Here is a 26,573-nt window from a genome sequence, read left to right on the forward strand (position 1 = left end):
CAATTTATTACTTCGATGTTGAAGTTATTGAACAAAAGAGATGAGTCTTGTGTTTTATTTTTCTGAGTGCTTTGCTGGGAGTATTTTTTAACCGATCCTTCACGTAAAACCCTGACAAAGATATATTCGAACTAATAGTTATCAGAGAGTATGTAACTTAGTTACTTCACAACAGTATCGTGACTGATACCAACTATACTTTAGACATTGGTGTAGTTCACTGTGGCAGGTTGAACTTATTATAACTGGCACAATTCAATCGACATTTTTATTTTATTTGTTTTCTATAACCCTACATTTAGTCCAATATAGTTTGGTAGTTAGTCCGATGGTTCCTGGTCCCAAGATAAGAGCCCCAAAGATGCCGAGTCACAAGAAAACCCGAGGAGGTGTAGATGATAAACGAAGAGAAGAAACAATAGGAGGGAAGAGCGGCTTCCGCTAACAGGACGAAACCAAAAGAGTTCACAGGACAACCACATCTTAGCTGTAACTGCAGACAATCTATGCAGTAAACAGGACATTTAACTACACTTTAAAGGTTTAAGCCAAAAAGGGAAGAAAAACAATTAAAAGTTCATGTAAAACCTTACAACTCTGATTCACATGCTTTTATTAATGAAACACTGCTACCCCTCAATCAGGGTGATACATCTAATAATTTATTGACGCATTTATTGCAATTTACAGAGCTTCATTTATCCTTGTCCAATTGTAACAACATAATGGTCAATTATTCATGTAACCATTGTGTATTTTGCATTTGCAATGGAAGCAGAGCAGAAACCCACCTGCACTAAACGCTGCCCACATCCTTTTCACAATAAGAGCACAGCAGTATCTCATACAGTTGCATTTGTATAGTCAATATATACACAGATTTAAATTAGCTTCAAACATTTCACACAGCAAGACAAGCACAACAATTTTGCAGGACTCTTTCTTTATATTACAATTTCTTTTAACAATAAAACCAGTTGCAATCACAAGGTAAACAAATGAAACATATTTAGTGAGGGTTTAAGTCTTAAGGAACGATGTGAGACGAGCTTGAAGGGAGGAAGTGTGAATGGATCAGTGACGGAGGATATCAAACCACTTTATGTAAGAACAGTTAACAACCGTTACTGTAATGTTGATATTCTTTTGTCCGTTATCCTGCTCTCCCATTGTAAACAAAGTTACGCTCCTTCCTCCCATCAAGCTGTCACATTATTTCACTAAACGAGACCTCACACCAAACACAAACATTCACTAGAGGGACCCACGGGGACAACCGGAGTGCTGGCAGTCAGGACTCAGTCCACCCTGATCTTCTGGTTGGTCATCCTGTAGATGATGCTGTCGTACCCCGGGTCCATGTTCCACAGGTTGTAGGCGACGGCGATGACGGCCAGGGCCAGAGCGATCATCAGCCACAGCACAATGTTGAAGACCACGGCATACTGGAAGTTGTACTTGTAGGCCAGGTTGTAAGGGCTGCCAGGGTTACTCTGCAAAACATAAAAACCAAAGTCAAACAACGGTTGCTACGCCAGACGTCCACTGAGCATGCATCACTAGAAAGACCGATCAAAGCGTTAATTGCTTCCACTGCCAAACAGAAAAAGGAGTTGGGTTTAAAGTCCACACCAGGGTTCAGACAGTAAGTACTACTGGTGTAGGTCATCCGTTTTATTTTGGTGCACGATTTCAGCCGTTAACATCACAACACGTGGTGCACATGATCGGTCCACATCGCACTATAAAGCACATATCCCTAAGATGCCTACTTCCAGTCGCCCACGTGCAATAGCAAGCCGTGAGACCAGCGCTCTTAAGTTATGTACAGCCGTTCTTGATGTTGACATTTACATCTGTGCTATGACATGATGCTAAAATGGGTGATCGGATTCTTAAAGAACAGCCCTGAAATATACATTGCCTTAACGACTTAAAGGTTATAATGTTCAGGGTTTTCTGATCTATTTTACAGAGGTGTTGATTCAACTTTATTCTGCAGGCGGCGATGTACAGCACTAGAAGAGGGTTCATAATATTCTGTTAACTATTTTATGATGCTATACAAATTTTCATTAATGCCTTGTGTCATTAAACTTTTGTTTTACACTCACAATCTGTTTGGATTCCAGGATCGATCGGGACTTCCTGGTCAAAGGAGCCTGGAAGGACTTGACTGTAACAACCTCCACCACAGCGCTGTTGCCATAGAGACTATACACATCCTCCCCAAACTACAGTGGAAAAAAAACAAGAAGCATTGTTCGTATTGTAGACATTAAGTTGGAAACTGAAAAGATTCTGTGAATGAGGCCTGTTGAGAACTTCTCCCTACCTTCTGCAGGACAGAGGCCAGAATAGCAGAGGCATCGTGGTACTGGGGGGAGTCCTTGCCGTAGAGCTTGCTGAGCTCCTCCAGACCGGACAACTCCAAAGAGTACAGGTCTGGTGAGTGGTCCTTGGCCAAATGTCTGTGTCTCTGGAGCTACAACAGAGGAGGTGGCAGAGATATCTGAGCCGCTATGCAACAACTAACTCCATCTTCAAACGGATTTCGTCCGACCCCGATCACTTACCAGAGCTGTGATGTCGTGCAGTACCTGGACCTCAGACAGGAAGAGCAAATCAGCCTAAAAGCAAGAACCGTTCAAAGGGTAAGAGAGGCAGAGGTCAGTGAACCCCTTGATCCATTTTAAGGACTAGTTGACGACTACAATCTCAATCTCACAGGTGTCATCTGTTCAGTTTGCAGAAATACCCAGAAACAAAAAAAGAAAGTATGGTATTTTACTTCTCGCGACGGCGCTTAGCAACAAACGGTGAATACTGTGTGTATTCTGCTTGAGAGTATGGAGTTGATACCCTCTTCTGGAGGTAGAGCGATGGTGGTCTTAGAGCTCAAATCAGCCTTCATGCAGGCTGTCACACGTCTTTAAAACGCACATGTAAAAGAATGGAGTCAGGCGCTGCCAGCAGCCGCTTGACAAACCGACCTCTGCGTTTCTGCTGAGGGAGTTGAGCGGCAGGGAGGCCAAAACAGAGCCATCCTGGGACAAACGGGCACGGATCTGCTGCAGGGTAACGGGTAGGTCCTCAAACACAGCATTGGCCTTCCCCAGCATATACAACCTCTGAGAGAGACAACAAACACAAGTATTATTCCACTTTTAAAAGTCATGGCACGGATGTCGCCTGTGCTTCTTTTGGTCTCCAGTGTATTTGCATTACCTCCTCACTGGGGGCCAGCTGCAGCACCACAGGTGTGTCCTCAGCAAACAAAGAGTGTACCGTCTCCGCGACACTATCCAAAGTGAAGGGCACCGGCTGCAGGGGAGAAGAAGACCCAATGACTAACTGAGGCAAATTCCATCGCGTACTAAAACACAAACACGCTTCCACAGTCCTGTTTGACTCACATTCTCCAGGGGATAGGAGGCCACGCTCTGAGGCAGGGCCAGAGCGTCCGTGCCTCTCACCACCACCAGGACGTTGGCGCGGGGACGCTGGAACAGCGGGCCAGCCTGGAGGCCCGGCCACGTCAGGTCCTGTGCAAATGAACACACATCGGAAGCGACGGTGAACTTTAGCATAAGGTTGCTTATTTATGTTTTGGGGAAAAACAATATAAATCATTAGGAGTGGTGTTTCTGGGCAAATACTGTAGCAGTCTCTCTTAGCTAAATCTGTACTTCTCTAGATACAAAATATAACTCAAACAGTGGAGCATTCAACCAATAACAACACACCTCTTGAACAGAGAAGCCCATGGTTAAAGCAACCAGGTCAGGGATCTTTTCTCCGGAGACGGGCCAGTCTCCTTTCTGGAAGGACACAAACTCTGGAGACTGCAGGATCGTAAAACTGTCTCCATGTACACCTGTGAGGAAAGCCAGAGGAATGTCAGTCAACACCTGGCATAGCAAACATTTAGCAGCAGTAGATATACTTCCAAAAGTTCAGCATTCAAAACCATAATCCCACAACAACTCAGTTGTAAACTTGACCACCTGGGGCTCAACACCTGGCTGCTGGACTCACTGAGAGGCCACAAGCAGTTTGTGTCGGCAACAACACCTCGTGCAGCATCACACTGAGCACAGGAGCCCCTCAAGGCTGTGTGCTCAGTCCACTGCGCACAGGAGTCCCTCAAGGCTGTGTGCTCAGTCCACTGCGCACAGGAGTCCCTCAAGGCTGTGTGCTCAGTCCACTGCGCTTTACCCTGTCGACCCAGGCAGCACCATGACATATCATTTAGCTTTTATCCAAAGCGACTGAAGTGCATTTCAACCATAAGGATACAATAACATGGCCAGGTTTGCAGACGACACAACTCTGGTGGACCCATTGTAGGAAGGAGGTCAGCCTTGTGACCACGTGGATAGAGAAAACCACCAGCTCAATCAAGGAGATTGTTGTTGACTTCCGGAGAGGCCACACTGACGTGGTGGGTGTTGATGAGGTAGAGAGTGAGCAGCCCAAAATTCCTAGCAGTGGACATCAGTGAGGACCTCCAGTGGGACAGTCAACAAAGTCACTGTCAAAGCCGCCGCTGCCGCCCCTCACACGGTCTCTTCGGCCTCCTGCCCTCTAGGAGAAGATACTGGAGCCTCAGCCTCATACCACCAGACCTTTAAACAGCTTTGTCCACCAGGCTGTTAGGAAGCCGAACTCTCTCCCTTTTTTGAGCTTTGACATTTCAACCATAAAACAACTTTAGAGCAAGTTTGGAACAATCCTCAAAGCTCCCAGTACACCATAAATACAAACAATTCAAATATTTGCAATGTGCATGACGTCAATTAAATGATTTTTTTACACTGTAATCATGTATCATACATTATTTCTGCTTTTTGTTTGCTATTGTATCTGGCTGAATCTTGTTTTTAAATATATCATACCATCAAATGCAAATGCAGACCACGTTACTGACCCTCTTCATCTGCTGCCGTGCACTAACAGAGCACGGCAGAGACCTTATATAATTAACTCATATGGTAATTGAACATCACAGCAAACAGCAGCACAGCCTGACTGGACCTCACGAGTGGCAGTGAAGACGAACCAGTGACGTCACCGTACCCCGGATGTAGGCCGACTCGTGACAGAGCTGATGAGTAGTAAAGAGGAACTGCCCGGCGACAGCCGGTCACGTGACAGCACACGGTCTTGTGTGCGTTAGTAACCAGCAACAAGGAAGCAGCCAAAAGGACGTTTTCCGTCCATGTTAGAAGACCACCGACGTGCGACAAACAACAAGCAATCAACCACGCACGTCTCACGCTTTTTCCAAATACGTTAAGCGTTACCATTGAGCTAAAATTATGATGTTTCACATCTAATCTCAACTCCGATGGTTAGAAGCTCGAGCCGGTCCAATTACCCGACACTACACAGTACTATTCACACATTCCTAGTGACTGACGCGAAACAGCCGCATGACGTTCCTTGACATAAGGATTAACAGTTAGCAGCAAGCTAACGTTAGACGGCGATGTTACGGATGTTCCAACATAGGTTGTCCTTCGCAAACCGAGTGGATACGTGACGCGTTGATCTTATATTTATCCAAGAGAAGAATTACACTAAAACATGGAATCATAGTTTTCTATCGTTCCGCATTTCTTACCGGTTGAGGCAAGTAAGCAGAGGGCAAACGCCGCGGATAATACAGCCTCCATCCTTCGCCAGTCTGTCAGCGACATCTTTCTTCTTGGTGCAGCAGTGATCATGTGACCTGACGTCAAGGTACCGCAATGCACGATGGGATAATATATGTCTCAAAATACTCTATATACTCTACTTTTACTTTAAAAGTAGCAATACTACAATGTTTGCTGGAATAGGGTAAATTTGTCTTCTCTGTTACAAGTACAATCCAACCATTCAACGAAATGAAAAGTAGTGCGTATGAATTTAAAGTTGTGGACTAAACGTATTGATTCATGTGTGAATGACGCTCTGTGTCATTTTTATTTTTCGTGGGAAAAATATTTCATGACATTTTTTTCGAGCATGTGACAAAAAACACATTTTATTCTTCCTCTGCGTATTCTATCTTAGAATAGAAACATTAACAAAATAAGTAATTCAACTATCAAAAATACATAAGTGAACTGTTTATATTACGTTATTCACATTTTAAACAGGTTATGTATCTTACTCAGGGGTGAGTAATTCAATTTTAATTTACTGCCCACTTTGTTCTCAAGCTGATCCAACCGACGGGGGAGGGGGGGGGTGGGCGCCATTTCCAGGCAGACGCTGCTGCCTGGGGGAACGCTGTGGTCGAAAGGTCATGCAGGGGTGCCCGGCACGCACATTTTAGGGTCGGGAGCTACTTTTCATTCAACTTTTCAATCCATGTCATGGCAATCTACCCCCCTGACGTGATTTATTTTTCCCATGGAAGGGATCTAGGTTGGTGACCTGATCCCCCTGGTCCAGGGGTGGGCAAACCTTTTGACTCGCGGGCCACAATGGGTTCTAAAATGTGAGAGTGGCCGGGCCAGACAGATGGATGGAGTGTTTGTGTGAGCTAATATAAATGACATGTAGAAATCATTATATGAGGGGATTTGGCTTTTAACAAGTAGCAAAGCATTTATTTGCAAGGCATGAACAATGCAAAAACATTATCTACATTAATTGATTTTAAGGGCCTGGTTTAACGCACGTGCTCACTCACAGAGTTGCGACCCCTCATGCACTTTTTTAGGAATACCAGCTACTTTTATACATATGCAATTTACATCTTTCTGTCATTTTCACACTGAGCAAAGTCAGCCGGTGGGCCGAGCTGGACCCCCTGGGGGGCCGGATCCGCCTGAAAAGAATACTTCACCCCAGGAGAAAGGATCACACCCACCATGGGCACTTTTCATGAGTAAGATCCTAAAAGGTAGTTTGTTGCCTGAGGACAGTACGCCATAGACTATGCTGCTAAAGTGAGGCTATTGCTTTAATTGCTACCACAAACTTTACATGCTAGCATTGTGCAACATTTACATTACCAAGCAGTATAATTCTGGTGATTGAAAGAAAGGTTTTCATCTCAACTATTATTATATTATTATATTTATAATATAGGTTGTAAAATGACATGCTGCAGCAGAGAGGGGTGTTAGTCGGAGAGGAGCTCTTCAGGTTGCTCCTCCTGCTCCTGCTGCCTCAGGGTACGACTCTGACTTCAGTGTTTCACCTGAGGTCTGCCAGGCTGAGTTCTTAATGCTGCCAACATGAAAGTAGATGTTAAGATTGTCCCGCAGCCTGATGATGATTTGGGTCTGCTTTCTCCAGAGTGTTCCCAGGGGGTTATTTATGGCCCGAGGGGCAGGATTGCCCACGTCCCTCTTTAAAGCTCCATTGTCAGTTGGTGGATCAACCCAGGATTTTTGGCCCGAGCCTTGGCCGCCTGCCAGACATCTCTTAACACCCCCACTCTGCAGAGATAGGGCACATGGGAATTTAGCTTGGATCGTATCTGCTTTGTCTTGTTCCCCTCAGGTTTTTTTAAGCTGAACCAGATCTGTGTGTGAGTGTGTGTGTGAGTGTGTGTGTGTGTGTGTGTACACACTTAACCGCTAATTTAGAGCCACCTGCAGAGCCCCCCCCCCCCCCCCCCCCCCCCCCAAAACCGGTGTTTTCTTCTTTAGCGGACCTCTATAGCCACTTCAGTGCCTGATTTAGAGACGCTCATGTGAGCAAAGATTAAAGGCTGATCTTTTCACTGAAGGCATGTTCAGGATGTGATGCGGAGCATCGTCGGATTGGTCTACTGAGGGGCTTTGGGCCCCCGCCTTGCATGTTACTCCTACTCTTTACTTAGTCAATGTACCCAGTCAACCGCTTAATGACTGGGATGACTGGTCCCAAATAATAAAAGGTTCTCAGCTGTATGCATCAGAAAGGGAGAGCAGGGTCTGTTTGGACACTTTTAAAATCACATTTAATCACCAAATGACCTTCCGTTCCGTGAAAGTGGAAACTATTGAAAGGGTTCAGCTGTAGTGATGATGTTAATTCATCTTTAAGATTTCTTAAACTAGATTCGATTTAAACTTTACAAATTATATTTGGGATTATGGTCAATGTTAACTCAAAATGATTTGGTATTTTTGATAAAGCTTTGGATGTTTGCATGTGACCTGAATGTTAGCAGGCAGTATTTCTGATCCTATTTGAACTTTTAGGCAAAAATCTTAGGTCGATTCGACGGGCAAACGAAACAGGCAGATGGGCAGGATGAAATGGAGCGCTTGGCAATAACACACAACACAATCTGGCAGAGGACAAGTGTAAGTGAGGGGACCTAAATAAAGAGGGACTACTGAGGGAATGGGCTGCAGGTGAGGAGGGCACGAGGACCACGGGAAGGGAATGAGAGATGACCGGGTGTGGATGACAGGATCCGGAATGACAGGAGAGTTAATTGAACAGGCAGACAGGACGAAAACAACTAATAAGGCGCATCATTTGTGATTATTATTGACGGCATGATCAATAGTGGCCCTAGGGATCAAACTACCGGTCCTCTGAAGGATGAGCCTGCTCTCAGCTGAGCCTCAGCGGCCCGTCCCACCACGCACCTGCTGAGTCCTCCGCTTTGGGCAAAGTTCCCTTTTATTCCTTTTGAGAGACGCTCTTTGTTTGCTACAAGCGGGAGAAAGAGAAGAAAGCAGCAGGATCCAAGTTCCATATAGAATCAGTGTCTTCGGCTTTATCGTTCAAGTTCTGCAGGATCCAACACATCCAACAACTCCTGGAGGGTCTTGAATTACTCAAGAAATGCCATTCGTTGGTTAATGTTCAGGGACACAAATTGTCTTTTATTTTAGGTTGATCTGCACAAAAATACGCCAATGAAAAGTAAATTGTAATTGAAGTCCCAAAAGAATAATGTTGTGCCGTCAAACAAACAAAAAACCCTGGCAATTTACAGGATTTCAAAAAAAAGCATCGATTCAGCATGTACAGCAACCCTTGTATAAAGTTCCAAAGACAAATGATCCAATACATGATTTAATATTGGCCTTATACTGGTCTATATCTGTGAAGAACATATATCAATGACCACCTGTATGCGCTAATGTTACATGGAGCACGGCCCAATACATGCAGCATCGCCAATGAGGTTCCTTATCACACGATAAGAAAGACGGAGAAAGCTTCTCTGCTCAGAGGGCCTTGTAATTAATTCTGGAAGAGAGAGGAGCTTTTAATGATGATGTAGAACAGGGGTCTCAAACTCGCGGCCCACGGGCCAATTGCGGCCCTCGGAACGATATTTTGTGGCCCCATCCTTAATATGTGGGAGGCCAGAAGGCCAGAAGTGTAATGTTAGTGCGGCCGGCAAGTTTTATACTGTAACCCCACTGTCAGCTGCTGTGTGGGACATGTTATGATGTTCTGATTTCCTACTGTGTGCTTGTCCAGTGAACGTGGCATGCATGTGACTGACATGGGGGGCGGGTCGTGTGTGTCGGCCGAGGTGCAGAGAGCAGGAGGGTGAAATTCAGTTTCCTGCCCTCTTTCGCGCAGGTGATCATGTGACTAACCGTTAGCATCGCTCGTTTAATAAAGTTTTCCTTTACGACTCACACTAACAACACGTGAAGCATCTGACGTCACCGACGAGCGTCTCCGTCCATCACTACGCAGCTTCGATTCACGTAACTTCACGTTTGGCTATAAAGGAATTCCACGGTCACATGACCTTAGGTCTCCCCCGCTGAGTTAAAGGAGGACTAGTGTTGTAGTCTCATTCGGACCGATCCCCCAGGGTGGGGTTCAATGACTGCTTTTGAAAGTGAGTGTTAAGTTGTGTTATTGTCGACCATGCCGTTCGGACGCTAGTCTGGCCCGCGTTCGGTGGAAGTGGGCTGCATCTGGCCCGCAGCTGATTTGAGTTTGAGACCCCTGATGTAGAAGAAGTGGTTAAAGAATGCAGGGATCACATCTCTCATATTATAATTTAGATGGAACACAGCTCATTCATTTAAATTCAACATCAGAATGTCATAGTGAGTGACACTGAGGTAGTGCACTATTATGTAACTCTGGACCATTTCCTTTCAAATCAAATCTGAAATTACAAGGAAGTTGGCTCATGAATTCAGGGTACAATCAGAATGTCTTGATTTCTTTACTGAGTTATACCCTGTGTTGGTGTACTATACATCTAAAGTGAAAGTAATATGTAACTTTTTTCTTTTTAAATGTAATCTGAAATTAGAAGGAAATTGGTTCATAAACAAGATTTTTAAGGGCTTTCCTTTTGAAATCAGAATGTCCTGATTACCCAGGAGTTATTCCTTTGAGGCGGTGTACCAGTATTTTGAAGTGAAACTATTATGTAACTATTCACCATTTCTCTTAAAATCTAATCTGAATTTAAAGGAAGTTGGCTCATAAATGACATTTTGAAGGGTTTTCATTTTGAAATACATCTGAATGTCCTGATTATCTTATTGAAGTTAAGAGGGTGAGCAGCTTCAAATACCTCGGGGTAGCTTGTTAGGATTTACTTACTGTTACTGTACTGTTAATTTATATTGCACACATTTCATTTTAGTTTTTTTCTTTTACAACCTGCTCAGTTTTGCACTTTTCCTCGTCACCTCATTTCTGCCTTTTCCTTACCTCATTTTTTATTTCATGTACATTTATGTAAATATTGTATTCTTATTCTTATTTTAATTTTAATTTTAAAATTGGTCGGAGTACAAGAATTTCAATACACAGGGTGTAAACAGTGTGTAAATGAATCTTTGAATGTTATCCCTGGGTGACACTCTGAGGTAGTGTACTATTAATCTGTACTCAGATTATTTTGTAACTAATCTCATTTCTTTCAAGCCAAATGTAAAATGTGAGGTGAATTGGCTCATGAATGACATTTTAAAGGGATATTTTGTGAAGTAGTGCTCACCGATCAGCAAAGCTCATCAACGTCTTGATGTTCACCAACGGGTTCTGTGACTCTTGTCAGGAAATGTGATAATTTAGCATCTGCTCTTTTTTCACTCCGCCATGCAGCCTCTTCCAGTCGACTTTTCCCCGGCGCTTTTCCCGCCTGTCACACGCACGTCCCGTCCCGCTGCGCTAGAGGCGATTTCAAGATGGACTTCGGCATCCAGCTACAAGCTTCCACCGGATGGGACAGAGTGACCGGTGAGCAACAGATACCAGTACGTTGCTCCTGGGAGTCTCTGAACTCAAATCTGAAAACTGATTTGTTTATACAGTAAATAGTGCTGCAGAGCAGAGAACCAATGTAGGATGAGGATGATGAAGTTTGAAGTATCTAAAACCTGTTTGTTCTTCTGAGACAGACGGAGGCTCATTGGACGGGGGGCTGTGTGGGGACACAATTAGTGGAGCAAAGAGGAGGCCTGAAGGGCGAGATGGTGTTCGGGTGGAGGAGAGCGAGGAAGGTCAAGCAGAGCTGGTGGATCCCTTTTTCAACTGATTACAGGTCAATATACAAAACACACACATACAAACACACACAGGCCGCCGTTTGAGAGGGATAGAAATAAAGAGTGAATCATTAAATTGATTGTAATGGTGGAGGACTCACGGTAATGTTTCTGTGCGATTCCGGAAGCACACAGATCTGTATTTTCATCCTCAGAATGAATGAATAAAGAAAAGTGAATAAATGGGGTTATAAATGAAACAATCCTCAAACACCATTATGGTGACGACTGCAAACTAACACCAACAACCAGGATCATAGATCCAAAAACAGCTTTACAAACAAGACTATTTGTGTTACGAAAGAATTGTTTAGTCAGAATGAATGATGGTTGTTGGACTTAAGCACGAGTTACAGATGTGAAAGAGTTTCTAACTCAACAAGCTATTACTATTTTGGTTTAACACCGGAGCTACATGAAATTCACAAAGTCACTTTTCAAACTGAAATGGGAGACATGCGGTTTGCAATGAATCTACAGAAACTTTTCCAGATAAGCGATAAACATTCTTTCAAGACAAGTCTACACAACTCCATGGAGGTTTGCATCTCAAGATAGAAGTTACTTTTTGAATAATATAATTACTCTTTGATACAGCAGCTTCAATAACAAAGTGTTTTGCGTAATATAATATCTGCTTCCACGTGTCTTTATTGAATCCCTTCCATCCCTGTTTTTGTACAACTTGCTGGGCTGAACACCAGTTGGTAAACTTTTCATCTTTGTTAACCAGTGTGTTGGGTTTACGCATAAATATATTATATATATTTTATTTGTCGTTACAACACCGCATAATGTTTATTTTTTTGTATTCAATTATTTTTTATTTTCTTTTTCTAAATATTAAGCTTTTTAGGTTTCAGCTGGCAACAAATAAAATTAATTAATTTCTCCAATCACCAACATAATCCCATATTGGGCCCTCAAATGTAAACAAAAACAGATTAGATTTGTCTCCATCTGGTGGAAGAAGCCATCTTTGTCCGAGTCGTGCGTCTGGTTATAACAGCAGAATTACTCGAGAAAAGGCGCAGGAAAAGGGAGAATATGGAAATATGACTCATTGCAGTAATTACAGAAATAGGTAAAGAAATCCAAATGAAACAAGGAGCATGATTTACTGACACCACGGCCAAATGATCAGCATATAGCAAATGAAACCTATTCAAACATACAAATATTTACCATTGTATGATATACACATTTGCGTCCAGTAATGACCATGGAAGCAGAGCGGTGACGCGTGCTGATGTTACAGCAGACCGTGTTCACTATTTGGACCCTTTCAATACAAACAAACTCGCCTGCAACAAACCCTGATGGCTGCGAAGCTGAACTCTGCAGATCCGAGGGCCGAAAGCATCTGGGAAAGGAACATAACTGAACATCTTGTTTTATTGCATTTCAGAAATGTTCGATCCAACGCTCTTCTTCGTCCACACGGACATTCTGGCGTACCGCTTTATCTAAAGTACATGTATGTTAATGCTAATTTACAGCATATCTCCACCCAGCTGTGTAATGCATTCATGCGGTTTACAGAAGAAGAGATGCCAAAGCCAAAGGGTTGTTTTCACGAGGCAGACCTAATGACTAAAACTGTACTAAAGGAAAACGGGTAATGCCCCAATAAAATGGTATTAAATGTAAGAGTTCTCATTCAATAAGATGAGACATAACATCTTTATAGTCAAATCGGTCGCAAAATATATCAATGATAGGAGACAATTTATCAAAGTGATTCCCGTCAGCTCTGGGAATGTAGTAAAACAACCACGGGTTTTAATTAATCAGGTTCCATTGGTTGCTAGGCTGCAGCGGGGCAGGAACCTTTTGATTAAGGAAAGTGTCAGATGTGCAGGCACAGTGAGGTAAGCAACCCAAGGCGGGATCTGTGTAGAAGCCATGACCTATTCCTGCTTTTAAACTTAGCTTTACTCTATTTCACATTGTGTATTCTCTCATCGTTGGCCATACGATCATATTGTGTTCGTCTTTATGTTCAATTCTTGTTTTGTGATCACTTAAATAAATATTGTTGAAGGCTCTATAATAATTATAATTTTATGATTACAACACTAAAATGCATATGTATACAATACGAGTCAGTAATATATCAATTTTTTAGCCTTAGTAGGTTTAGAGACGAGGTGTATAGTACTTTACATTCATTATAATATGATGCATTGCAGTAGCCTTTGACATTTTTATTTTTCCCCACAATGCAAACTAAACCCAAGTATTCCTGCAGGTGATGGACGTTTCATTGTAAATGTAATGGTTTATGGTTTCTCCAGAAACACAGGCTAACTTTTGTTGTAAAAAATGAGTAGGAACTGAACCTGTCAAAGAAGCGTAGTGAAGTAAAATGTACATTATGAAATGCACAGTTGTAAATTAGCCGGGAAAAAACATAATTGTGCTTTACGGTGGAAACTTTCCCTCAAGACAGAGATTTTATCATCCAGTCAGTAAGGGACGTTTACTTTAGCTGATATTTCTTATTCTGCAATTATTATCATTTCATCATTAGTATCAGTGATCAATAATCTCACTCTGTCAGCCGCTTTGGTACATTTACTGTCAAGCAAACAGCTTCAATCGCTGGTTCTAGTTCCAGTAAAGTGTCTCAAAGTCTGCTTCTTATCAACGTGTCGCAGGATCCCGGACGCCTTCAGATCCGTCATCAGACTGAGAGTTGGAACTCAGCGTGGAAGACGGCACACACAACGTCTTCAGTGCACATTTCATCAGGTGTTCCTCCAGAATGTGGCCGGTGATCCAACACGCCCTCTTATGTGATTCTCTTGTCCCTATTGGATGAGTGCAGCCCCACAACAGAGATTAGAGCAGCCAAATGCATCGATGGCTCCTCAGGGACCGAATGTTGGACCATGGTCAATACCCAGAGCCGTTAATCCTCATGTAGCCGGGCCCCGGTGACCAGACCGGGAGGTGAGGGAGACATATCACAGGAGGTTTATCAATACCTGCGTGAGGCATTTTAGCCTTCTGAATATTTTGGGGGCTTGGAATGTTTTACTGAATTTACAGCCCATGTGGTTAGTCAATGAATCACTAAGTAATCAGCAGCAGCCCTCGTATCAATGGTGGATGCGTTAGGACAATAAACAGGAAATGGTTTTAATACTTTGTAATAAGATGTGATGTTCAAAACGTTGTGTAAGACAGTAACATGTAAGACTCTGCTCATCAATAAGCTTAAAAGCTGCAAATTATTCATAATAATTAATAATGAATTATAAGTAATAATCCAATAGTGTTCAGTGTAAAGAAGATGCTCAGTGAATTAGAACGATGTGGGAAACCTCCCACTTCGTTTTAGAGGATCATGTACGACCCATTTGTCAGTTGCACTCACAAGTACTCAAGGAGATCAGATCTGATTTTCTAAACGGCAAACTTTTAAATTATTTTCAACATCTCAAAAACACAAACTCAACATATTTACATGACAGAATGAAACTGTAAATGATGGCAGAATCGTCCCAGAATGAGCCCACACACTGTGGACCAAAAAATATCCACCGCTTACATCCCGGATGGCCCAGAGTAGAAGCTTTTCTGCACATCATTACCAACTGGCAATAAAATGTGAGGAATAGTCAGAAGGTTGAGAGTGAAGAATGAGGTGCACATATCCGCTTTAAATTCCTAAAAACATGCTTTCTTATACCGTCCCAACTGATCGAGTCCGCCGGGGTTTGGTCTTTCGGTGGCATCTGTCGACTCAAAGAAAAGCTGACCAGACGTATCCAGTAACGCTTAAATTGATATTGTGACTGGTTCAGACAAATATCGGTTTATTATATTACCAGATACGATGAGGCCCATTTATCACCATCAAGCCTCGATGTAAACAAAACATACCCATATTCAATAATATTAGTGTCAGGTTATTTCAGTGATCAAGGAACCATGGTGGGTTTCTTTTTCCCACCAGTCACTGGGGGGGGGGCATTATTTCCCCGTGTAGTAACAGCTGCCGGCCGCCGCAGGGCGCTGCAGGCCGCGCGCCTCTCAGCGCGCGGCGTCCGATGGCAGTGGGCTAGATGTTCCGTCGTGGCTGCGCAAATAAAGTGCACGCAGGAACAGAACCCGAGGAGCCCAAGAGATGGCGCTGCAGGACGCGGATGTCCGCAGCGCGAGCTGCGTTCCGTAATTAAACAAAGATTCAATTCGACACAACGGAAGGTAAAAGTTTTCACAGCGCGTTTTTAATTCAACGAAGACAAAAGAGGCACAAGAACACGTGTCATCTTGCAGTTTGTATATTTATTTTAAAGCAACTTCTTTTGTAAAATATAAATACAAATTATGAGATATTTAATTACAAAGTTGAAACAAAAAATGAACACAAAAAAGAAAAGAATACTTTACTGCAGTAGCCTCCCTGTTATATACAAGCTCTGTGCCGAAGGGTAAATATCAACATTATCTTAAAACTTTATTATACAAACAGTAGAGTAGTTTTGCATGTTAAATTACAGACTTAACAGGAAGCAAAACTGGAACCTAAAGAAGATACAACAGAACGGCCCCTGAGGCTCAAGCCAGCGCTGAAGTCTGAGGAGGGGAAAGAAAAAAACAGGACATCATGTGCTTTCTATAAACACAAATACCACATTCAATAGCACAGTCCCAGTACTATCCTGTACAGACGCACGCATGCACGATGTGCTGCACGCTCGCCGACAACACCACCGCACTCTGTTGCTGTACAAAATCTTTCAGAGGAGTCGTGAGCAACATCCAAAAGAAAAGCTTGATATTTTATTTATTTATATATATATATATTTATATTTATTTATTTATTATTTATACATATATTAATTTAGAAAAATAAGACCATTATCAAGTCTATTCAGTCACTAATGTGTTGGTCCTCCGTTAACAGAGGACCACGTTTCCGCAGCCCGATCAGCCAGCAGGTCGGTCCATCTGTACAGTGCTGGTCCAGAGCGGGCCGGAGCGCGAGGCGCGTCATCGCGGCCCCCGGGTGCTTCTGCGGCAGACTGCAGCCGGTGGATCAAGGATCAAGGGTCCTGTTTTTGCCGGCGCCGGGGGGTCAGGACGAGCCCACCTTGTGGATGGCCTTGATTTTGTCCTTCAGCCTGTCCCCACGGCGGTCCCAGCGGTCGTCCAGACACTCCAGCGTGGAGCCCAGCAGGGCGGCCAGCTCGCCGCTGTCCTCCACCAGGTCCAGCAGGTCCTTGCTGTCCGCGTGGAAGCCCTCCAGCTCCTCCGGGCAGGAGAAGAGCTGCGACAGGGAGGCCTGTCGGTAGAACTCGGCCTCGGCCACCGTCACCACCTCCATGTGGGGGAACGCCGTTCGGAAGCCGCGACCCGACATCCGCATTCGGCGCAGGACGTCGGACAGAAGCAGCCAGTTCCTCGGCCTGGAAGAAGGGGGGGGCATCAAAATGAGGATTAGGAACGAGGGCCGACAGACTTTTCCTTTTTTATAAACTCTTGGGATTAAAGCTCACCCCTGAGAGAGGGACACCTGGATGTTGTAGCACGGCAGCAGAGGTCGGTCAGAGAACTCAAACTCGAACACCTCTCTTTTGTCGTCCTCTTCCTCGTCCTCCGGGCCCGGGGCATCGGCCAGGATGTCATAGACACCGCCCTCCTCGCTCAACTCTGACACGCACAAAGAAAAAAAAAAAGAAGAGCCACACGTGAATAATTATCCGGGCGCATCTCCGTTACCGTCAAGGACGGGCGGCACTGGAGGGTGTTTGGTGTCAAATCCGAAAACCAACACGCAGCAGCACTCACCACACACGGCGCTGCCATAGAACTCCCAATAAAGCCCCGGGTCGTCATCGGCGCGCCCCTGAAGGTCGGAAAAATAATCTGTGGAGAGCAGAGAGGAGCGGAGCCTATTATTCAAGAGCCGGAGCCTCGGGGACACGCAAAGAGGCTGACGCGCCTGCCCTTTAAGACTACAGCGGAAAAAGGGATGAAGAGCGCAGTAAAATGGAAGAGGACGGGGAGGGGGGGGGAGGGCGCCGAGAGAGAAAGAAAAACAAACAGAGCAAATGTGTTGGGAGGGAGGGAGGGGAGGAGGGGAGGGGGAGGGGGGGGGGGAGGGGGGGGGGGCAGTGGTCAGGGGCCAGCGGCTGTACCACCAGGGAGGAGAACGACCGTCTCCGCTGGGTTAAAGCTGGCTCGGTTCAGAGCGGCGCTGCCAGGAATCAAACAAGAACCGCACACAGACGCCGAGTCCACACACACACACACACACACACACACACACACACACACAGGCAAACAAGCAAAGGGAGCTGGGTAAGCGCACACACACACACACACACAGAGCTGGGCTTTGTGCCAGCGCTGAGGCGTGGGGCGTCTGGCGTGTGTTTGGAGGGATTAACGGCCTCCAGATGAGTGGGACCAGGTGGAGGGAGGGCGCAATCGCTTGCGCGGTTGTTGTTTTTTTCCCTCTTTTGCCCCCCCCCCCAGCCCTCCTCCCCACCCCCCCTCCTCCTCCTCCTCCGTCAATCCAGCAGCCATCGATCCCTCCACGCTCTCTTTTCAAAATTCAGCACTTCCCCAGCTGGGCGCGTTTAAATCGGCCGTGCGTCCTCCCCTGCGTGCATGGACTCGCGCCCGCTCCCGTCCCCCCCACGCCGCGTCTCACATAAGCGGGTTTAACTGGATGTTCGTGTCGTATTAAGCGGTGGCTGCACGCGGAGGGAGCGCCTGTGCACGCGCTTTCATTTCCTCCGCGGCGGCCTTGGAAAAGACGCACGCACGCACACACACGCGCGCGCGCCGGCATACAAAAGCAGAGTCTCCAGCCAGAGCGAAGCCCATTTCCGCACATACACTGAGCAAACACAGTTGGCGTTGCTAAGTAACCAGATAGAGGAGCTCAGAGGCAGCAGCACGCAACCCAGCGGGCTGAGGCTCCCCGTCTAACAGGTGGTCGAGGGAGGGGGGCGGAGGGGGGGGGTAACGGCGTGACGGAGACAGACGTGTCTCGACGGTTGGGAGGTGGAGGGTGTGCACAGAGAGGGGACTCGTAGCTGCTACAGGTCGCACAGAGGTCAGAGCGTTGGGGGACCGGAGCACCGGGGAGGAGGTTGCATGTTTAGCCCCCCCCCCCCACCTCCGCATCGACTGCTTCATCCGCTGTCTGGAAATCCTTTTTTTATTTAAACTTATTTGTGCGCAATGAACATTAAAAACCTAATTTCATTGCATTCCAATTAGTCTTCAGGAGGGAGGAAGCTTCCAGTCACTGCAAAATAGTTCTAAACTATTAGTGCGCTTTAGTTTCACTCAATAAAAACATTAATTTCAATCAGATTCTTATCCTCTATTTCACATGCAGGATTTTTTTTTTTTAGTGACCTAAGGTGAATTTGTAATTTTTTAATTTGTAACTTAGCCGTATCTATTAAACACGCATGTGCATTCTGTGCAGCTGCTGAAATCATGAATAATTGTAGAGAAACTTTATTTCCGACTTAAACACGAGCCGGGAAATGACATTTGATCCGGTGAAATCAGTGAAATCCAAGTGCAGAATCTGAAGGTGCCCAAAATAGCTACGTGTGCTCTCAAATGGCACAGATTCAGACGCTGGTCTGGGAGTTTCCATGGGCTGGGTGGGGGTGGGGGAAGAGGGGGGGTGGGGGTGTCAGGCTGCAGTTAATGACATCAGCGAGCCCCCGGCCGGCCGAAGCTGCCTGGGGCTGGACGTGGAACTCACCGGAGAGGAAGCGCTCCATGCCGTCGCTGTGGGTCATCTTCAGCAGCCCGCGGCCAGAGTACGTGGCCAGGGTGGGGTCGGCGCCGTAGGACAGCAAGACGCGCACGACGTCCAGGTGGTCGTTCTCCACGGCGTCGTGAATCGGCCTGGACGCACATAAGATGTGCATGTCAATGACAACCAGGCGTGCAACATTTGTACGGTGCTTTGTGGCCCGTTGGGACCCGCCCCCCCTGCCCTACGCTCTAATAACACGGCGATCAAAGCGCGAGCCTCTTCCCGTTAGCGGCCGCAGCTAATCTCTCAAATCACCACTCCTGCCGAGCGAGTTTGCCGCGAGCAGTCTCGCGTGACGCTCGCCCTGTCAGAACACGCCGCGTTTGCCCCGTCCACACGAGCCGCGTGGGGCGTTTCGTGCGTGCATGGGCGCATGCGAGCGGAGGGGTTGGGTTTACCTGGTGCCGTCCTGCGCGCTGCAGTTGATGTCGGCCCCGTAGTCCAGCAGGTGCTGGACAATGGTGAGCCAGCCGCGGGCGCACGCCTCGTGGAGAGCGCAGTAGCCGGCGTAGTCCCGGTGATTCACCTCGCAGACTCGGTTCTCCAGACAGTACAGCACCACCTCCTGAAGAGAGGCAGCCAACACAGAGGGAGGGAGGGGTTTAGAGGGGGGGGGGAGCCAGACCAAACGCGCAAGCCTGAGCGGGACAGACGCGCACGCAAACAGGCCTTCCGCTTTACAGTTCCTGTGGGAGGGAAATTAGGGGAAAGGAGGAAGTGACACACACACACACACACACACACAACTGCCTTTAGCCTGCCAGAATTTGTGAGTGTGCATAAATGTGTGCGCCTCGGTTGGACCCGGACGCCACCGCGGGCAGCCGGTGACGACGGTTGGGCAGCGGAATGGAAGCCGAAGAGCTGGAAGGTTTCCTCTGGTCGAGGGCTTCGACAGTCAGGCATCCAGCACCAAGGAGTCCGACTGGTTCCTACTGGACCGTCCCTCCCTCCCTCCCGCTCTCTCTCGCTCTCCCTCTCTCTCCCTCAGACTCCCGTGCCGCAGGGGAGGGAAGCTGCTCATCTGAACCTGGGGAATGACTCCAAACTTCCATTTCTATGCTAATTCTAGCCTGCCGTCTAGTCCAAGTATTTATCTCACTCGCTCTCTCTTTCGGCAGAGGGCGGACGGGGAGGGAGGGAGGGAGGGAGGGAGGGAGGGACAGACAGGCAACAGCGGGGGAGAGCGAACAGGCGGACGACGGAGGGATGAGAGGAGGGCGGAAGAACGGGTGAAAGTGAGAGGCAACACCCCCGACAGATGACACATTAATGAATCTGCGGACGGAATCTGCCGGGGCCGTCCTCTGGGCTGCAGCTGACAGTAACACCAGATGAAGGGGGAGGGGGAGGGGGGGGGGGGGCAGGAAGTTGAAGTGCGTACGTGGGGGGGGGGGGGGGGGGGGCGGGGGTGTTTAGTAGTGATCGGACTGAGCCGATGGACGACCAAGCTGTGGAGGAAGGAGAGACAATGGGGATGAGGAGCGGGGGGGGGCGGGCAGACGTGGAAAGAGGGATCAAGAGAAAACAAAGTGAGCAAGGAAAAAGTGCGAGAAAAAAAAAAAAAAAAATAGACGAGGTGGGGGGTGGAGGGGGCAGCGCTCCAACTGGTTCCCGCTCTCCGCCAACACTGTGTTTGCCTGCTGGAGAGCGATTTAGGAGCGCTGTGCCGAAGCCCCCCTCTGGGGGATCCCGCTCGCTCGGCGTGCGTGTGAGCGCGTGCGTGCGTGTGCGGGAATGAGAGCATGTGTTGCAGGGCCTGGCGGGTAGAGCGCGTCGATATGCAGCCCAAGTGTGCGTGTGGCGGTGGAGGAGGCGCAGCGCTAAACCTCCGAAGCCGTGTTTAATATCGCTGGGAGAGAGCGAGGAGCTTAGCACGAGAGCGCCAGCTTCCACACACACACACACACACACACACACACACACGCACACGCACGCACTAAAACGAGACACCACCTCCCTCCCTCCCTCCCTCCCTCGCTCTTTCCCTACGTCCTCTAATCTCCCTGTCTAGAATGCTTCCCTGCGCTCGCCTGCAATCAATGCATCACTCAGACATTTAACCCCTTACAGCGCTGCCACGAACCCAAAACACAACCGGTGCGTGTGTGTGTGTGTGTGCAGGCGTGCAGGTGTGTGTGTGTGTGTGTGCGTGCAGGTGATGCTTGAGTGGCTTTCCCTGCGCGGTGAAGAGCCAGAAGCTTGAGCGGTGAAGTTGCTGCGTGCCCAGACAAGTGCGCCGTGTGGGTGTTTTACTCGCGGGGGGGTGAGGGAGGGGGGGGGGGGGGCGCAGAGGAATGCGCCCCCGTGGGGACGTCACATCCAGTTAATCAATCGCACACCGACACACGCATGAGCCGTTCGCTAACTGAAGACCAATCACCTGTTCATGCATCATATTCATGCTCAACGAACACCTGCGGCCTCAACCAATAACCGGCTCTGCATATTCACGCTCAGCGGGGGGTGGGGGGGGGGGCAACTGGTTGAATAGAAGTCTATGGGAACATTACGCTTTCCCAGGATTCCTTCCCTCAGTAAACACGCACGTATGGACTCCAGCTCTAGTTTCAGGTCTTCTTTGATGCAGCATGATGATCGTTTGGGAAATGATGGTCAATTTAGAGTGAAACAGACCATAAAGCAGAGTCTGCTTAGGGGCGGGGCTTACTGTGATTGACAGGTCTGTCGCTACCAGGCTTCATAATATATATATATATATATATATAAAAATAAAAAACAGCCGTCCACAAACTAATGGGTCTTACTTCTTGTAGTCTGCAGTAATACCGGTTAGCTAATAAGTAGCTAACAAGATGTTAAGTTCAAATTCTATATGATGAGTTGGTTCCAGCAGTTATGCTTCATCCCGTCCCTCTGTTCCCCTGAGGGAGGGGGGCACTGTCAGGACCGTGGTCAAGAGTTCAGATTGCACGTCAACATTCATCAAAGTCGAACTTGAAAAGTCAGTAGGAAATGACTCTGACTAATTACCACGTTTTTGCTCTAAATCTTTGTAGATGCTGGTCGTACTGCGCACTTCAAAACGCAATCAAGTTCCCTCTCTTTGCTCCGATCGCACACAGATTTAAGGAGGAAAATCAGCAGCATTCATGCGGGGAGAATAAATGACAGATTGCACCTTTATCCGGGCTTTCAATGGGCCGAGCAGAGAGGGGCCCGGCACGAGGGGGAAAGGGATGAAGACATCCGCAGAATCTCTCCTCATTACCATTTCAAATGCTCGGAGAGCGAGGCGGGCGCGAGGGGGGGGGGGGGGGGAATAAAAGGGAAGTGAGGGAGGAGGAAGAAAGAGAGAGTGGGCTTTCATGTGCAGAGGCACGGATCGCGAAACTAAACGAACATGAAATATGCGCGGTGTGTCGGCCGGGAACCGCGCGGGGTCGCGCGCGTCGAATTACATGCGTGCGCGACGCAGTTCTGCATTTGCGGGTCTATGCGCTAAACCACGGGCGCCGCCGCACGTGCTTATGCTTACGTGGTGCAAACCGCGGAAAGTGCGCGCGCGGCGGGCGCGTGAGCCTGGTGTGTACGCACGTGCACGCGCGGGTCTGTCTCTGCGGGCGACAGGCAGCGCGGCGTGTGCAGCATATGGAGGAGAACACGTCAGGATGCCTGCGCTCATTGGGTCATAACGGGTGTTTCTCTGTGCGTATCTCTCCCCTGTGCGTGCGCGTGTGTGTGTGTGTGTGTGCGCGCAGTTTTAATCAGCATCGGAGTTGTGTGTGTGTGTGTGCGCGCGCGCGCCTCTGTCTCTCATATCTCGCTGCCTGTGTGTGATAAGCCCGGAGCTCGCGGCGCTAAAACACCGGCGCGAGACGAGCGCTCTGTGCGTCTACAGGCTCGTGTGCAAGGTGTGTGTGTGTGTGTGTGTGTGTGTGTGTGTGTGTGTGTGTGTGTGTTGGAGGGGGGGGCGCGTATGCATAAATTGGTATGCCTCTCTGCGCACGCCCTTGCGTGTGCGTGTGTGTGTGTGCGTGAGCCCCGGGGGTCTGCCCAGGCTTATCACACACAGGCAGTGAGAGACGAGCTTCCTGAGAGGGAGAGTGGGGGGTGTGTGGGGGAGGAAGGGGGGGGGGGGGGGGGTGTTTGCGCAGCGGTCAGCGCCTTGTTTGTGTAGTCTCAGGTCCCCGTCCCCCCTCCCTCCCTCCCTCCCTCCCTCCCCTCGGCACACGCGGAGCGCAGAAAGGGGGAAAATTGCGAAGGGGGTAGGAAAAAAAATGGAGGGAAAAAAACGTTCGAGGGAGACGCATAAATCAGAGAGACGAGCCAGCTTCCTCCCGCACGCCTGACTGAACCCGGCTGCTGCGCTGCGCCCCGTGCGTGCGCACGCGTCTGCATGTGTGCGTGTCTGTGTGTGTGCGTGTGTGTGCGAGGGAGAAAACAGCCGCCGCCACTGCTAACCACAGTCACCACGGCACATTAGAGGGCCATTAGAACGCGATTATACTCCCAGTGCTTACCTCTCATTCTCTCCCCCTCTCTCTCTCTCTGACTTGCACACATTCGCACGTAATCGTGGACACAGGCGCGCGCGCACACACACACCTCATCACCATAAATGTGTACGACCATAAAGCAAGCGGTTAATGAGCGACAAAAAGATACCCGCACCCATTTACAGGTCGGTGAAGATGAAAATCCTCACGCACACACACACACACACACACACAAGACGGGTGAGCGAATGTTGGACACAAGGAACAATCTGCAGCTCAAGTGGCATGAAAACCACGTGGATCAATAAATCAATTTGTAAAATCTGTCAACAGGGAGCAGTGTGTGTGGGGGGGGGGGGGGGGGCGCTTAGGCTCACGAACGCCAGGGGATGAGGGAGATCGAGGCGGCGGGCCGTCCAACTTTAATTAAAAGCTTTCAGAGCAATGGGAGTTGAGAGAGCCGGTAGAATGTGCGCCGCCTCGTTCTCGCCGCCTGTGTGCCGAGAGTGAGAAAATCGGCTGAGGAGCGAGCGAGCGAGCGGCAGCGACACACAAAGAAAGAAAGAAAAAACTCCCGATGCTGGAGAGAGGCAGCGAGCATCAGTCTCCGTATAATGATCCCACCAATCCCTCATGCTGCCTGCGCACACACGCACAGGCATGTGTGTGTGTGTGTGTCACACTTCCCCTCACGGAAAATTAATGAGATGTGAGAGCGGAGCAAGGCGAGAGGAGGGGAGGCGAGGGGAGTGTGCGCTAGCGGGGAGAAGGAGGAGGAGGGGTGCCAACGACAATCTGAGTCACAAAGAGAGGAAGAGAAAGAGAGCGCTGAGAGCAAAGGGGGGAGGAGGGGGGGAGGAAGGGGGGGGGGGGGGAGCGGAAACCTGAGAGAGAGCGAAGAAAAAAAAAAAAAAAAAGATGGAGTATAGCAGGAAGAAAGTGCGAGCACGGGTGAGATGGAAGGAAATGAAGCAAAAAGCAAAAGACGGATCTGGAAAGAGGAAGAATGGGACAGATGCGAGAGAAGAATGCGATGGAGAAAGACAATTTTGAGGGAAAAAGGGAGTCTGCCAGAGCCACAGGCAGGAAACAAAGTGGGGGGGAGAAAATGAGCTCAATTTAAGAAGAAGAGCGCGCCGTGGATTTGTGTAAGTGCGAGCGAGGCGGGAGGACCCCATTACCTCGTAGCCGAGCCGCGCGGCCCTCTGGAGCAGAGTCTCGCCGGCGTTCTTGTTCACGATCAGCGGCGGGCCTCCGGCGGGATGGGGCGCACCGCGGGGGACTCCGCAGGGGGCGCCCTGTGCAAGCCCGCCCCGACCGGCTCCTCCGGCGGGACGCCGCACGGCTTGCCGTTGGCCTGGGGCAGCAGGGTCGGAGGGCAGAGCGCGGCAGGCGAGCAGGGCTTGCCCGGAGAGCAGGGGTAATTAGGGGAGGCGGCTCCCTTCCTCGCGGCAGCACGCTGCTTGCTCAGCTGTGGAGAGAGAGAGGGGAGGGAGGGAGAGAGAGGGGGAGAGAGTTACAGCCACATAGCCGGCTGGACACATTCACACCCACACTCTCAAGGGCATGTGGATGACATCACACACACACGCAGGCAGCTGTGTGAATCTGCGTGCGCGCTCAAAGATTCTCCTGACGAAATAATGAAAAGTGGTGAAAGTGCGTCACTAGAAGGTCAAAATCCACCCTATTTTTAATGAGGTTTAAGAAGCTATTACTTACACACCACCCTCATAAAGCACAACGTAAAGATGGATTTTTCACTGACGGTTATGTGCGAGTCTCGTGTGTGTGTGGTGGGGAGACGCACCGTGCGTCACCCACAGCCCCCGCCCCGAACACTGCAGGTTGGCACGCCACTTTTCTTTGACCGCTAAAACAACAGAGCCCTCGGAGCGCAACACAATGAGCGTGAGTGTGCGTGCGTGCGTGCGTGTGTGCGTGCGCGCCCCCCTCTCAGTGGAATTCCATGTCGAAGCAGCTGTCAGGCTGAGGAGGAGCAGGGGAGAGCGGCGCGGGTGGAAAACAACTCGCCTTCTTTTCTTCCTTCTTTTTTTTTTTTTTCCTCCCCCCCCCCCCCCCCCCCCGCTCTCTCAAATTTTCCCCGTGCTCATTTCTTTCCCCCCTCTCGTTTGAACTCGGCCGCTTCAAGCGCTCCTCCGCGGCTGCCACATTCCTCGCTGTGTGTTTGTGTGTCTGAGCGAGGCAGCCCGTGTGCGTGTGCGCGGCGCTGAGTGCAGAGTATAATTGCTCCGGGGTTTGTTGTTATGTCAGGAATGCCCACAAACACGCAGACACTCGCGGGCCTTCGGCACGCACACTCGCGGAGAAAAAAAAAAAAAAAACTGGCGTCAATGACACACGTTCCGACAATTACGGGCCAGAGACAAAACGCACGTGCCTGCAGGCGCTCCGCAGGGAGCCGATAAGGGCACGAGGAGGTCAAAGCTCCAGCAGCCCTCTAAACATTGTAAACATACTTCCTTCCTCCCTCCCTCTCCCAGCTGCATAATCAGAGGCGCCGAGAGGCACACTGAGACAGACTTCGCTGCTGCAAACGGCCAGATGTACCGGAGGCCCGCCGCCCCCCCCCGCCCCGCCCCCCTCGCCCCCCACGAGCGCTCACCTTGTCATCCTCGGCTGCTCCCAGATCAGCCGCGCAGCGCTGGCCCGGGCTGCCGGGCGGGGCCTCCTTCCTCTTCTCGCGCTCCCTCTGACTGGTGTGCTTGGTCTTGCACGGCCGCTTGCCCTTGGGTTTGTCCGTGTCACTATGGCGACGGGGCTTGACACAAGGGGGGCCGCCCGCGCACGGCTCCGGAGAGGAGGGCCCCT

General features: G+C 48.8%; 2 protein-coding genes and 1 long non-coding RNA gene across 3 annotated transcripts in view; 1 reads left to right on the top strand and 2 right to left on the bottom strand.

Annotated features, from left to right (window-relative positions):
• Positions 1 to 596: 596 nt before the first annotated feature.
• Positions 597 to 6,106, bottom strand: atp6ap2 (ATPase H+ transporting accessory protein 2). Its single transcript, XM_040200963.2, has 9 exons — positions 5,627 to 6,106; positions 3,747 to 3,877; positions 3,417 to 3,545; positions 3,229 to 3,324; positions 2,994 to 3,131; positions 2,577 to 2,630; positions 2,336 to 2,485; positions 2,115 to 2,234; positions 597 to 1,493 (listed from the first exon to the last, which is right to left on the bottom strand). The coding sequence occupies exons 1-9, from the start codon at positions 5,727 to 5,729 to the stop codon at positions 1,299 to 1,301; spliced, it is 1,116 nt and encodes a 371-aa protein (XP_040056897.1). The 5' UTR covers positions 5,730 to 6,106; the 3' UTR covers positions 597 to 1,298.
• Positions 5,627 to 14,625, top strand: LOC120833647 (uncharacterized). Its single transcript, XR_005714367.2, has 4 exons — positions 5,627 to 5,745; positions 11,035 to 11,169; positions 11,331 to 11,473; positions 14,138 to 14,625. It is a non-coding gene; the product is annotated as an uncharacterized LOC120833647 (long non-coding RNA).
• Positions 14,626 to 15,753: 1,128 nt separating this feature from the next.
• Positions 15,754 to 26,573, bottom strand: part of bcor (BCL6 corepressor) — a 28,049-nt gene continuing 17,229 nt past the window's right edge. The window contains 8 exon segments of the mRNA XM_078091308.1: positions 15,754 to 16,897; positions 16,988 to 17,141; positions 17,280 to 17,357; positions 19,225 to 19,370; positions 19,680 to 19,846; positions 24,923 to 24,984; positions 24,987 to 25,212; positions 26,368 to 26,571. Coding sequence (XP_077947434.1) covers positions 16,567 to 16,897; positions 16,988 to 17,141; positions 17,280 to 17,357; positions 19,225 to 19,370; positions 19,680 to 19,846; positions 24,923 to 24,984; positions 24,987 to 25,212; positions 26,368 to 26,571 — 1,368 coding nt within the window. The 3' untranslated portion in view covers positions 15,754 to 16,566.

Source organism: Gasterosteus aculeatus, chromosome 16 (assembly GCF_964276395.1).
Source record: "Gasterosteus aculeatus chromosome 16, fGasAcu3.hap1.1, whole genome shotgun sequence".
Classification (NCBI taxonomy): Eukaryota; Metazoa; Chordata; class Actinopteri; order Perciformes; family Gasterosteidae; genus Gasterosteus; species Gasterosteus aculeatus.